The 13,853-nt window shown below is 36.9% G+C and overlaps 1 protein-coding gene across 1 annotated transcript; it reads left to right on the top strand.

The window, feature by feature from the left end:
• The first annotated feature begins 8,295 nt into the window (after nt 1–8,295).
• Nucleotides 8,296–10,268, top strand: LOC133038256 (uncharacterized). Its single transcript, XM_061116347.1, has 2 exons — nt 8,296–8,574; nt 8,772–10,268. The coding sequence occupies exons 1-2, from the start codon at nt 8,296–8,298 to the stop codon at nt 10,266–10,268; spliced, it is 1,776 nt and encodes a 591-aa protein (XP_060972330.1).
• Nucleotides 10,269–13,853: the final 3,585 nt, after the last annotated feature.

Here is a 13,853-nt window from a genome sequence, read left to right as displayed (position 1 = left end):
GATGCATTTTATGTCATATAGTGATTTTCATATTTTTGCATTTCCGGTGCCCGGTAACATGGAACTCGGTGTTTGGCTCAGTAAAATCACAACTTAGTATGTTAGTATTAGGGGATGGCTATTTAGACATTGGGAATGTTGAGATTGGCCGGGAATTCAGAATTTCCCAAAATACCCCTTTAGTGCCCTTTATGTTATTTTAGTGTGGAGGGGCAAAATGGTCATTTTGCCCCAATGATATTTTGTCCTTTAGTGGACATTTTGTGATGAAATTATATGTTTATTAATGTTCATTATTGGCTGAAATAAAGGTTTGGCTTGCATGCTTTCTCTCTTTTATTCAAAGTTTCAAAGTTAGAAAAAATTAGAAAATTCAAAGCTCTTTTCCCCGCTCTCTCTCTCTCTCTCTCTCTCTCTCTCTCTCTCTCTCTCTCTCTCTCTCGGCTGGTGTGGTGTGCTTGGGCTGGGATTCTTTTGAGTTTTCAAACTTTTTTAATCAATCTAGGTGTAGTTCAAGTTGTTGGTAAGTCCTTAAACTTGTTCTTGGTTTTTTCTTGGAATTTTGTTGAAAAGAAATGGTTTGCATGCTTAGTTTGAGTTGATGTTGCTACTGTGTTTTTGATGATTGTTTCTGAAGTTTAAAGCATGATTATTTGAGGATAATTAAGCTGCTTGTGATGTATGATAGTTAGGTTGTTTAGAGTTGTGGAATTTTTAGCTCAAAATTATAGTTTTCAAAGAGAAAAGGTGAATTTAGTTGCTGTAAAGTGTGGTTGTGTTTGAGAATGGTTTCTGCAGCTTTCTTATGCATGAATATGTGGTTTGATTCTAGTTTTGATGCTTGTAAGTGAGCTTTAGCCAAGTTTGAGTTTGAAACTCAAAGCTTGGAGCTCACATGGCATTTTAAGTAGCTGTGCGTTCTGGGCTATTTTGGTGCTTTGGTTTTGTTCTTTGGGATATTTAGAACAGGTCTGGAAGGTTTGGGGTGAATTGGATTTGATTTGAAAGAGTTGTGATTTTTTGTTAGTTTCCTGCGAGGAACCAGAATTCCAGTTTTGCATCCGGAATTCAGGATGGGGTTCTGAAATTCCCAGAACCGGAATTCCGGTTGGGCAAGCGGTCTGCCGGTTGGGAGATTTTCAGGAACCCTAGATTTTCTCGTATTTATGTTATTTGGGGTATGACCATGCTTTTTATCGATAGGGAAACTTTTAGTTTCTAGTTTAAGTCCCCAAGAAGTGATTTAGCGTATCACTTATTAGTGTTGTGATTGATATGGTTTAGGAGCCTGTAAACCGCCGTGCAGTTCGTTCCAGTCAGGTTGACCGGCACACCTGAATTCGGAATTGAGGTAAGATTAGTATAACAGTATGCATATATATTACATGTTTAGCGTGCATGTTAGGAAGCCTGTTAGATTACATTAGATATGTATGTTGGCTTCGTACCATCCGACCATATCACATCGGTTAGGTTAGAGTATGACTAGCAACTGGAGTATGACCAGTATACCGAGTATAAGCTGATACTAGGGTTGGTGGTACAGTGCTATGTGACCATATCACATCGGTTAGGCTAGAGTATGACTAGCAGCTGGAGTATGACTAGTGAACCGAGTATAGGCTGATATTGTAACACATCGGTACGAGCTAGAGTATGACTAGCAGCTGGAGTATGACCAGTGTACCGAGTATAGGCTGTTACTTGTCAATGGTACCGTCTTATGAACGTTCAGGACTCAGTATCGTGTGGGACACGGCAGTTAGGGTTATGGTTAGGGGTATGGGCGTCTAATCATAACCCGGGATTTATGTATGATTATGATTTATGCTTTTCTTACTGAGTCTGCCGACTCACAGTGCTATGTTTATGTGTAGGTAAGGGCAAGGCCAAGGTTGAGGAACCGTGAGAGCGAGCCGGTGAAGATTGTACATGTCGGGGCGGTTAGGCCTGGAGCGTACGATCCTCGGGACAGCAGTGCTTTTTGTAATTAATCGCTAGGCGACAAGTATTTTGTATTAGACAGTAACTTTTGTAAAGCTTTTTGTAAATGGAATCCCGCAGTATTTTGTGTGAAATATTTTATAAGTTTAATTAAAAAGCAAAAATTTTAATTAATCACGATTTCCATAAACCTCGTTGATTAGCAACGAGCTGCACAGTACGTTTAAAAATCACGTAATACGCCTATGCTAGTTAGTGTGTTACATCACTCCACTAGTTCATTAGCTTGATAAAATCATTTTTGACTATTCTTATGAGTTTGATTTTTTCATTAGGAACAAGGACAAGAGGACATTCTGTACTTTTTGTTGGCAAAAATATCAAGGTTATTTTTTTTCTATTTTTCTTTTAAAAAAGTAAATAAAAAAATATGTGACCCACATTGTCAATTGAGCTTTCTTAAAAATTCTTCTTATTTTTTTTGTTATGGTTCATTATTTTCTTAGACACTATTCTCGCTCTAAAGCGTTGATTGATGCGTTATGTGTTCTTTGTTGTTGTTTTTTTTTTGTCTTGTTTATATATATACAAAAAAAAATGGGCTTATATTGAAAAAAATTCAAGAAAAGGGGGACATATTTTTTGATTTTTTGGCTTGTTTTTCTTTTAGTTTTTTATTTGTGGAAATATGTTTTTATTGCATTTTAATTATTGTGTTTCCTTTTGTTTTTTTATGGGGACTTTTCCTTTTTGGTTGCATTTTTGGATATGGGTTGGTGTATTTTTTTTTTTTTTTTTTTTCAGATTTTGTGAGGATATGTTGTTTTCTTTTTCCATTATTGGTAACCTTTGACCATATTTTGAAACATCTTTTTGTTTCCTTTTCTCTCCTCACGTGGTGACCAAGGTAAGGAAGTTACTTTCCTTTTTTCTTTTTATTGTAATTTTGGGGTATTTATTTCCTAATGCTATATATGTCCATCTACCCATTTTCTTTCCCACCATTCCCACGGTCACCACTATCCTCTCCACTCTCAATTTTCTTTCCAAAAGTCAACTCTTTTTCAGTTTGAGAGATTTTTTTTTCTAGGGTTTCAAAGAAAAATGGCCAAGACAAAAAATACTCAACCATCCAAGAGGCCTACTCGAGGTTCTGCCTCTACTTTTCCATCCTCGCCACATGTGCCACCTATTCCAGTGACTGAAGCTCTTGGGTCGTCGTCTACTCCGACGAAAACTGCTAGGAAGTCAAAATCCCAAGCTCGAAAATTGTACTACAATCTCATCTCTCCTCCAATCATTGCTTCTCCGATTGCAACCCCAACTCCTATGCTTAGTGATCATGATGAATCCCATTCATCTGATCACATATTGTCAAAGTCATCTTCTTCAAATGGTGCTTCAATGTCAAGAGAGCTATAGTGCCTTTACCTACAGTGAGTTCTCGTACTAGGTCCAAAGTGTCCACACCAAAGAAACCAGAGGTGGTTCAGCCCAAAGTAGTCTCCAAAGGAAAGAAAGTGGTAACTTTATCCTCAAAGGGCAAAAATCTCAAAGAAAATCCTCCCTCCATTTCATCTTTAGATTCTAAACCTGAAGAAGAGACTAAAGATGTTGATCAAGAATCAGAGGGTGAGTCTAATTCTAGTGAAGAATTTGTTCCCAAAGAACAACCATCTCCTGATGATTCTGGGTCTGAAAGTGAAGTGCCTGAAGATGATCCTATCAGTGCAGAACCAGTTGTTGTCCCTGCTACAGTTCCAAAGAAGGACAAAGGAAAAATACCCATGGTTACTCTATAACGCCCTAATACTAAGGCACGCTATAGAGATTTTCAATTGAAGTGTTATCTTTGCTAATCAAAGAATTTTCTTGAAGATCGTGTTAAATTAAAACTTTAAAATTAACTATGAAACTTTATAAACTTTATATATAAATATTTACAAGTGTCGGGATCTCATTGTTAAAGTTTTTACAAAATATTCCAAATACAAAAGTCAGGTCGCACAGCGACTTCAAAATGAAAACCCTAGATGTCCCAAGACTGAACACTCCAGGTCACGCTGCCATGACATGTACAACATCACCCTAGCTCGAGGCTCACTCCTGTTCAGCCTTCACCTTTCCTTTGCCTACACATGAAAGTAGAACTCTGAGTCGACAGACTCAATAAGAAAAGCATATAACATATCACATAATATCAACTTGTATCTAGGCGCCCATGCACCTATTTACAAGGCTTAACAAATGAGTAAGAATGTTCCATACTAGGGTACAACCACTGTACCACATACACTTCGTACCAACATAGTATGAGTGTTGGTAGGATTTTCTTTGTACCCTGAGTACCACTAAGCATTATACAACACACACCCAGTACTTTCCTGTACTATTGCTGGTAACACCGTAATGTACTCTTTAAATAATATACACTATACCAATGCACTCTGTACCATTTCCCTACAAGTATTGGTAGTGTACCAACCATAACAAGCATGAATAAACATTTCAAACATACATACATTCGCATATATATCACATGTTCTACACTATTCTTACCTAATTTCCGAATTCAAGTAAGTTGGCCGACCTGAACGGAAAGTCTCATGCTGGATGGATGCCCTAATCACATAACATAGTTGGGTAAATCACACGTCAAAACCCTAATCTAAGAAACCTAAACCACCAACTTAAGGTTTTGCTATTACTAATTGGAACTAAAATACCCTAGGAAACAGGGAATCACCCAACCAAGGCACTAAAATGGACACAAATCAAGGAAATGAATTGTTCGGCGAGTTTGCCAAAACCGGTAAACCAGTTTTACAGGTCAAGGCTAACCGGTTAAATAATTTGCACCAGGTTTCCCCAAACAATTCCCAGCATGCTCAAAACATGTCCAAATCCCACCAAACTCTCCAGAACACTTATAATGACCTTCCACAATATATTCTTGCAATAACAGTAAGAGAAAAATTCAAAATTCAAAAGTGCCATTAAAGACTCAAGTTTGAGTTTCCAAACCGATACTTGTTCAATTCCATCACAATACATCAAAATCAGCAACCAGAACTCAATATTAACTTAAAATGAACCTAAAATCCGAACCCCAAACGTTTCTAACTCTAACAGCCACCAAAACCTGAAATTGCATGCTATAACCAAATAGAACTCAAAGAAAAGCAAGAAGTAAGAGTTGCTAGGGCTTAGCTGTTGGAAATATTTTACCAGGATCTAGATTTACTAACAAGTATGTTTCATTAACATCCTAATATGAATTCTAAAACAATGAATTAAACACATATAAAGTTTAGGAAACCTTACATTGGGTGCAGCGGAATATAATGACTCCTTCCGTTCAGATCTCTAGCCCTTGATTCCTTTCTGTAGCAGAGCATCACCAAGATCTGAACCTGGATCTCTTTCTCTCCTTCCTTGATGCTGATTCTCCTTCTTGTTGGTTGGATTCTTCACAATCTTCCACACTATGATTGAGATACCACCTGATGTGTGTGGGAACTCACTCATTCACTCAAGGTTCGAAAATTGAAGAAGAAAATAGAAGGGAAGGTGGCCGCTAGGGTATAGGAAGAAGGCTTAGAATTTTTCTCTGAAGGAATGAGATCCATCATCTTTTTCCTGAAGCCATCACTACCTATTTATAGGTAACCACCTAGGTTTAGGTTAGAACTATTTGGCATTAAAATAATAGAAAAATAAATGGTAAATTCTACAAGTGTGGCCGGCCATAGGATAGTTATTGGGCCCACTTTGCAATTTTGCCATTTTGTCATTTTTCAATCTCATTTTCTCCAAAAACGCAAATTTTCCAATTTAACCACTTAAATGCCAATTCTAATTATTTAATAACTAAAAATTAATTATTAAATAATATTGTCATATAATATATTTATTAATTAGACATATAAAGTCTCTTAATTAACAAATAAATCCTAGAATCTTTTTAATTCACAATTTTGCCCTTGCTTAGTGAAAATTCATAAACTAGACATGGTTTAAGTTTAGAATTATAATTGGTTAATTAAAATCAATTAACTGAGTCTTACAAGTAGTATGGTCTCAACTAGTATGGGGACCTTGGGCCTGTATAATCGAGCTTCCAATAAGCTGATCAAGAATTTACCAAGTAAATCCACTGACTTATTAATTCCTTGTTGAATCCACGCATAGAACTTAGAATTGCATTCTCAGTCATATAGAACGCTCTATATGTTCCACGATATAGATACGCTATTAATTATCCATTGTTATAATCCTAATTTGATCAATGATCCTTTAATAGATGATCTACATTGTATAGGGATTAAATTACCGTTACACCCTTCAACGTATTTTATCCTTAAAACACTTAGCTCCGTATAAATGATATTTCAACGAAGTGAAATGAGTACTCAACCATTTATCTCTGTTTAGCCAAGCTCGAAGGAAATCATCATTTCACTTCTAAATACCTATAGAAGTTATAGATTCCATATCTATGTTTAGCGCTCCCACTCAATTATACTATCATGTTCCCAAAATGTACGGATCACCTTGACCGAAAAGTAGGCTTAACTAACAAATCAAGGAACATGTATAATACTCTTGAGATCGAACCTAATCATATCAGGATTAAGATCATTTGATCTAGAATCAACTAGGTGATATTGAATTGAATAGATATTACGGTAAATTTAACATATCTAATCAAAGTTCTATCGGTCCCTTCCAATGTATACTCCATACATCCGATACTGGTAAACTTTGCCAATGCCCTGGAAAGGACATACCACTTATCCAAGGCATAAGAATACCTATCGCTGATTATCATGCCAGTCTAAATCCAGTGAACTGACAAATCAGGGAATAAACTTTCAAACATATAATCAAGATTATATTCCACTGTGCTAACAACACTATAATCATTAACAAAAACATATGTTTTTGACTTAATAGAATTTATACATTAAATATAATCATGAAATAAATCATGTGAACCATGCAACATAAAATGTTATTGTTAGTGTCATTATTTTGTGACAGTTTTGTTCTGTTCAATGTCTAGTCGTGTCTGGTGTTTTTAGTTTGTTATATCTGCACTAGCGTTCTGTTAAGTCAGTTTCTGTTAAGTGTTAGTTAGTGCTAGGTGGACTAGGGTGTGGATATATAAATATTCGGTTTCAGTTAGTAAAAAGCTTATCCATTAAATCGTTCAGCTTGTTAATTCTATTGTTCGTGGAGATAGTGTCGTATCTTGCTTCTTGTTGTTGTGTCTACAGGTCAGATCGTATAGTTTGAAGATGGTCGTCAATGGCGGAATGATCTGAGTCTGGAGTTGCTGAGTTCTAACTGAAGGGAGTTCAGTGTCATCTTCATCATCAGATTTGAAGGGATTTCAGGTTGAAGAAATGTTGAAGAAGAACTCAGTTGCTGCACAAGGGATTGTGCTTTAACAATCAGGATTCTTAATTGTTGTTGGTAATTCATTACTAATTGTTGTTAAGGTTGTATTTGATTCCTTTAGAGAGAATTGAAGATTGTAATATGAACCTATTGAGAATTAGTAGATGAATTTACCCTGGTTCGGGGAACCCAAGCACTAGTCGGCTGAGATGTGTTCTCAGTGCAGATGAAGCTTGTAAATCTTTGTGTAATTTACTGCTTTATTATCGATTCAAGTCTATAATTCATATCTTGAAATCAATCAATCTAAACATAATCAACTTGGTAATTTGGATCTTAAAAAGCAACAAGTTGTACTTTCATTTGGTATCAGAGCTTGAAATTTTCTAAAAATTTGTGTTAGATCCTACTCTTGTCTGATTCTTGATCCTTGATTCTTGATTCAATCTTAAGGATTGATTCTGTCGTCACTAACCACCTCTGAGTTCTCTCTCGAAGAACTACGAAATGTTTGTGTGTCTGTTTACCACTTCTTTGTGCAGGATGGAAATGTTTAGAGAAGGAGGTTCCACCTCAAGACCTCTGATGCTGGAAGGAGCCAACTATCCTTACTGGAAAACCAAGATGCGTGCTTTCTTGAGAGCTGTAGATGAAAGAGTATGGATGTCCATAGAAGAAGGGTGGTGGAAACCAACGATGATGGAGAATGAAATCGTTATTCCCAAACCTATGAGCCAATGGACCACAGTTGAAATGGAAAGAGCTAATTTCAACTCGAAGGCCCTTCATGGTTTGTTTAATGCTGTCTCCACTAATCAGTTGAAGGTCATAGCCAATTGTGAAATTGCTAAGGAAGCATAAGAGAAGCTGAAAATTAAAAACGAGGGAACTGATGCTGTCAAGAAATCAAGATTGCGTGCCTTGGCAAAGGCCTTTGAAAATCTTACCATGGAGGAGGATGAGTCCGTAGCTGAATTCCATGCAAAATTGTGTGATATCTCAAATGAATCGTACGCTCTGGGGAAAACGTACTCTAATTCAAAATTGGTTCGAAAGGTGCTTGGTGTTCTCCCCAGAAGATTCATGTCCAAAGTTACCTCAATCGAAGAAATGAGAAACATTGAGGAACTCGATCTTGACGAACTCATCGAGTCCTTGCAAAATTATGAGCTATCACTGTCCAGGTGGAAGAAAACCAAGAAACAGAAGGAGGTGGTGAAAAAAAAAGTCAGATGCAAGCATTGCACTTATTCACCAAGAAAACAAGAAACCAGTTCTAGAAGAATTGAATGGCATTACTGATGAAACTGTTGCCTTGTTGACGAGAAACTATGCAAAATTCTTGAAAAAGAACTACAAAAAAAATTCACCAGCTAACAAAGAAAATTTTCTCAAGAGAAACAAAGGTCTAAATTTCAAACAAGGACAAGCCTCTACTAATCAAAAAGGTCGAGGAATTAAGCAGAGAGTGTGATGGATATGGCCACATCCAGGCTGAGTGCGCCAACACACTAAAAAAGAAGAAGGCCCTTGCAGCAACCTGGAGTGACAGTGAAGAAGAGAAGAGCTCCACAGCCAGTGAAGGATCAGATGAGGATAAGCAGGTACTGGCATTCATGGCCCAAAGCTGTCATCCAGTTGAGTCTGAAGATGATGCAGTCTCCACCTCATCAGAAGCTGATAGCACAGGTCGACAAAATGCTTATGAAGAAATGTTTGCACAATGGGAGTACATGACTAAACAGATCCGTGTTCTAAAGAGTTCACTAGAGCAAGTGGAGACTGAAAAAGGAAAGCTAGAAGACACTGTCAAAAACCTCAACAGATTTCTGGATGAAAAGGAGAATGAGATCTATAAACTCACAGCTGATCTAATTAGAACCAAGCAAGCTTTACAATTCATTCCCCCAGGCACAGCTGCTATCAATCAAACCCTACAGCTTCAGAAGCCCTATGGTGATCGAACCTCCTTAGGATATAAGATGCTGTATAAACAAGGGAATGATCTGTCTGTTGAGAATTCTCTGCCCTCTAATGTCGATTCAACAAAGAAGGAAGATGAGTTACCTGACACCTCAACCACCATTAACGAATCTGACTCATCTGAGAAGAGACAGGTTCCAACTGGACCCACTAAACTCAAGTTTGAAGGAAGGAGGACTGATGCAGAAAATCTGCTACAGAATGACAATTTCATTCCTACATGTCATTTCTGTAATAGGAGAGGTCACATTCGTCCCAAGTGCTACAAATTGCAGAACTACTTGAAAGCAATGATCAATCGTCCAAATAGTTTCCCTCAACCGAATAAGTCTCATGGACGCAAACCTCGTCGAGAATGGAAAATAAAGTCCAAACCAAATCCTGGTGTTGGTTTGGTTGCAAAGCTATCACTGTCTGCCTTTGTTGAATGGCAGTGGTACTTCGACAGTGGATGCTCTCGTAACATGACTGGAAATAAGAAATTGCTAGTTAACTACAGAGATGAAAAAGGGGGATCCGTGACTTTTGGGGATGGTAACAAAGGGCAGATTGTTGGGAGAGGTGATGTGAACGTGATTGGAGTGGCTCAGTTAACAAACGTCCTATATGTGAGAGGACTCAAAGCCAATCTCATCAGCATCGGCCAATTGTGTGACGACAACCTCTCTGTAAGTTTCACTAAAACTCAATGTTTAGTTTCATCTGATGGGTGTGTTGTCTTAACAGGAAACAGAACAATAGACCAGCGCTATGCTGTATGCAATACCATAGTGTGCAACAGGACCTTCGTGGACAAACCTGACTTATGGCACTACAGGCTAGGGCATTTGAACTACAGAGATCTCCAAAGATTGGTGAAGCTTCAAGCTGTAAGGGGAATTCCTGACATGAAAGTGTCCAAGGAGAGAGTATGTGGACCATGTCAGCTTGGAAAATAGCATAAGACACCTCATCCCCCAATTAATAGACTCCTCACTTCTCGTGTGTTGGAACTAATGCATGTGGACTTAATGGGGCCAATGCAGAATGAAAGTATTGTTGGAAATTATTTTACCAGGATCTTAGATCTACTCACAAGTATGTTGATTAACATCCTAAATATGAACTTCTAAAACGATTATGAAATAAACACATATAAAGTATGAGAAACCTTACATTGGGTGCAGCGGAATAATATGACTCCTTCCATTTAGATCTCTAACCCTTGTTTAATGTCTTTCTTCACGATCTTCCTCACTATGATTGAGGTATCACTTGCTGTGTGTGGACACTACTCTAATCACTAAGTGGTTCGAAATTTCAATGAAGAAGACAGAGAGAGAAGTGGCGGCTAGGGTTTAGAAAGAGAAGGCTCAGGTTTTTCTCTAAATGAAAGTGTGAAAGTTAAGAGTAAATTTCCTAAAGCCTTCACTATCTATTTATAGCATTCCACTAGGGTTAGGTTTGAATTATTTGGCATTAAAATAATGAAAATATCAGATGATAAAGCCTATTAAAGTGGCCGGCCATGGCTATGTGGATTTGGGCCTCACTTTTTGTAATTTTGCAGTTTTATCATTTCTGCATCTCATTTTCTCAAAAACGCCAATTTTCAAATTCAACCATTTAAATGCAAATTCTAACTATTTAATAACTATGAATAATTATTAAATAATATTGTCATTTATCATATTTATTAATTGAACCATACAAAGTATCATAATTAACAAATATGCCCCTAAAACTCTTTCTTTACAATTTCGCCCTTACTTAGTGAAAAATTCACAAATAGACATAGTCTAATTTGAGAATCATAATTGATTAATCAAAACCAATTATATGAGTCTTAAAAGCAATATTATCTCAACTAGTGGGGGGACCATGGGTCTATATAACCGAGCTTCTGTTGGAAATTATTTTACCAGGATCTTAGATCTACTCACAAGTATGTTGATTAACACCCTAAATATGAAATTTCTAAAACGATGAAATAAACACATATAAAGTTTAGGAAAGCTTACATTGGGTGCAGCGAAATATAATGACTCCTTTCGTTCAGATATCTAGCCCTTGATTCCTTTCTGTAGCAGAGCATTATCAATATCTGAACCTGGATCTCTTTCTCTGATTCTTTAGTGCTGAAACTCCTTCTTGCTGAAAGTCTTTCTTCACGATCTTCCTCACTATGATTGAGGTATCACTTGCTGTGGTCGGCCAAAGATAGGGAGAGAGAGAGGCTCAGTTTTTTCTAAAGGAAAAAGTAGAAAATTTAGTGTAAATTTCCTGAAGCCTTCACTATCTATTTATAGCATTCCACTAGGGTTAGATTTGAATTATTTGGCATTAAAATAATGAATATATCAGAGGTAAAAACCATACAAAAGTGGCCGGCCCTATACTTGTGGATTTGGGCCTCACTTTTTGTAATTTTGCAATTTTATCTTTTCTGCATCTGATTTTCTCAAAAACGCCAATTTTCTAATTCAACCATTTAAATGCCAATTCTAACTATTTAATAACTATAAATAATTATTAAATAATATTGTCATTTATCATATTTATTAATTGAACCATACAAAGTATCATAATTAACAAATATGCCCCTAAAACTCTTTCTTTACAATTTCGTCCTTACTTAGTGAAAAATTCACAAATAGACATAGTCTAATTTGAGAATTATAATTGATTAATCAAAACCAATTATATGAGTCTTGCAAGCAATATTATCTCAACTAGTGGGGGGAACCATGGGTCTATATAACCGAGCTTCCAATAAGTAGATCAAGAATTTATTAGTTAAATTAACTAACTTATTAATTCTTCGTTGAATCCACGCATAGAACTTAGAATTGCACTCTCAGTATATAGAATGCTCTATATGTTCCACCATATAGACACATCATTAGTTATCCATTGTTATAATCTTAATTTGATCAATGATCCTCTATATGAATGATCTACACTATAAAGGGATTAGATTACCGTTACACCCTACAATGTATTTTATCCTTAAAACACTTAACCCCGTATAAATGATATTTCAGCTTATGTGAAATGAGTACTCCACCATTTATTTTCGTTTGGTCAAGCTCGAAGGAGATCATCCTTTACTTACTATTCGCAAGATAGAAGCTATAGATTCCATGTTTATGTTAGCGCTCCCACTCAATTGCACTACCGTGTTCCCAAAATGTACGTATCACCCTGACCTAAAAGTAGGCTTAACTAACAAATCAAAGAACACGAATAGCCTCTTGAGATTGAGCCTAATCATAACAGGATTAAGATCATTTGATCTAGGATCAACTAGGCGATATTGACTTGAATAGATATTACGGTAAGTTTAATAAATCTAAGTCAAAGTTCAATATCGGTCCCTTCCGATGCATACTCCATGCATCCAACCTGAGCTTTACTTTAACCAATGCTCTGGAAAGAACATAGCATTTCTCCAAATGCAAGTAAACTCTGTTGTAGATTATCATATCAGTAAAACCCTATGTCTGATAAATCTAGAAACTTTATTCACATAGTCATGTTTACTTTCCAATGTGTTGACAGCACAATAAACAGGATCAGGTATGTGAAAAGGGTTTCAGATGAATTTATACATCAAATAGACAAGCAATTGATAAGATGAACCAAAACATACACCAATGAATGAAAAACACTTCTGTTTCTTTATTGATGTTGAATAAACTGGATTACATCAAAAAGGAGTTTTATTTAGGGCATAAAACCCAACAAGTATCAGTGGGAAAAGATATGTAATGGTCTTGGTGGATGACTACTCTCAGTTTACCTGGGTTGAATTTCTTAGAGACAAGTCTGACACATTCGGATCGTTCTCTGCCTTGATATTGAGACTGCAAACTGAGAAAGATTCCAAAGTTGGAAAAGTATTTAGGTTGAGAAGTGACCATGGAAAAGAGTTCGAAAATTCCATATTCTCAGAGTTCTGTAATGGAATGGGAATTCATCATGAATTTTTAGCCCCAAAAACTCCTCAGGAGAATGGAGTTGTTGAGCGAAAAAACAGAACTCTCCAAGAAATGGCTCGAGTCATGATGCAAGCCAAGGATATTTCAAAACAATTTTGGGCTGAAGCTGTCAATACTGCCTGCTATGTGTGGAATAGAGTTCATCTTCGCACTGGTACCTCTCAAACTGCTTATGTGCTATGGAAAGGAAGACCTCCAAATGTGAGCCACATGCACATTTTCGGATGTACGTGTTATGTTCTGAATGATCGTGATCACTTGGCCAAGTTTGATCCCAATAGTGATGAAGGGATATTTCTGGGGTACTCCACTAACATTCGTGCTTACAGAGTATTCAATAAAATGACTCTCTCTGTGGTCGAATCAATGAACATGAAATTTGATGACTTAGAAGGACATGAAGAAGTGTGGGTCGAGCATGATGCACCTGTCCTCTCTGGCCCTAGACCAGTCATCACTCGACCGCCTCAAGTGTATCCTGACACTCCTACAGAGACTCTAAATACAGAACCAGGTGTATCAGGTGACAATCAAGCAATTGTC

The sequence above is a fragment of the Cannabis sativa genome, chromosome 5 (genome assembly GCF_029168945.1).
Source record: "Cannabis sativa cultivar Pink pepper isolate KNU-18-1 chromosome 5, ASM2916894v1, whole genome shotgun sequence".
In the NCBI taxonomy this organism is placed as follows: domain Eukaryota; kingdom Viridiplantae; phylum Streptophyta; class Magnoliopsida; order Rosales; family Cannabaceae; genus Cannabis; species Cannabis sativa.
Note: the sequence above shows the minus strand (reverse complement) of the source record. Positions and strands in the feature narration are given on the sequence as shown.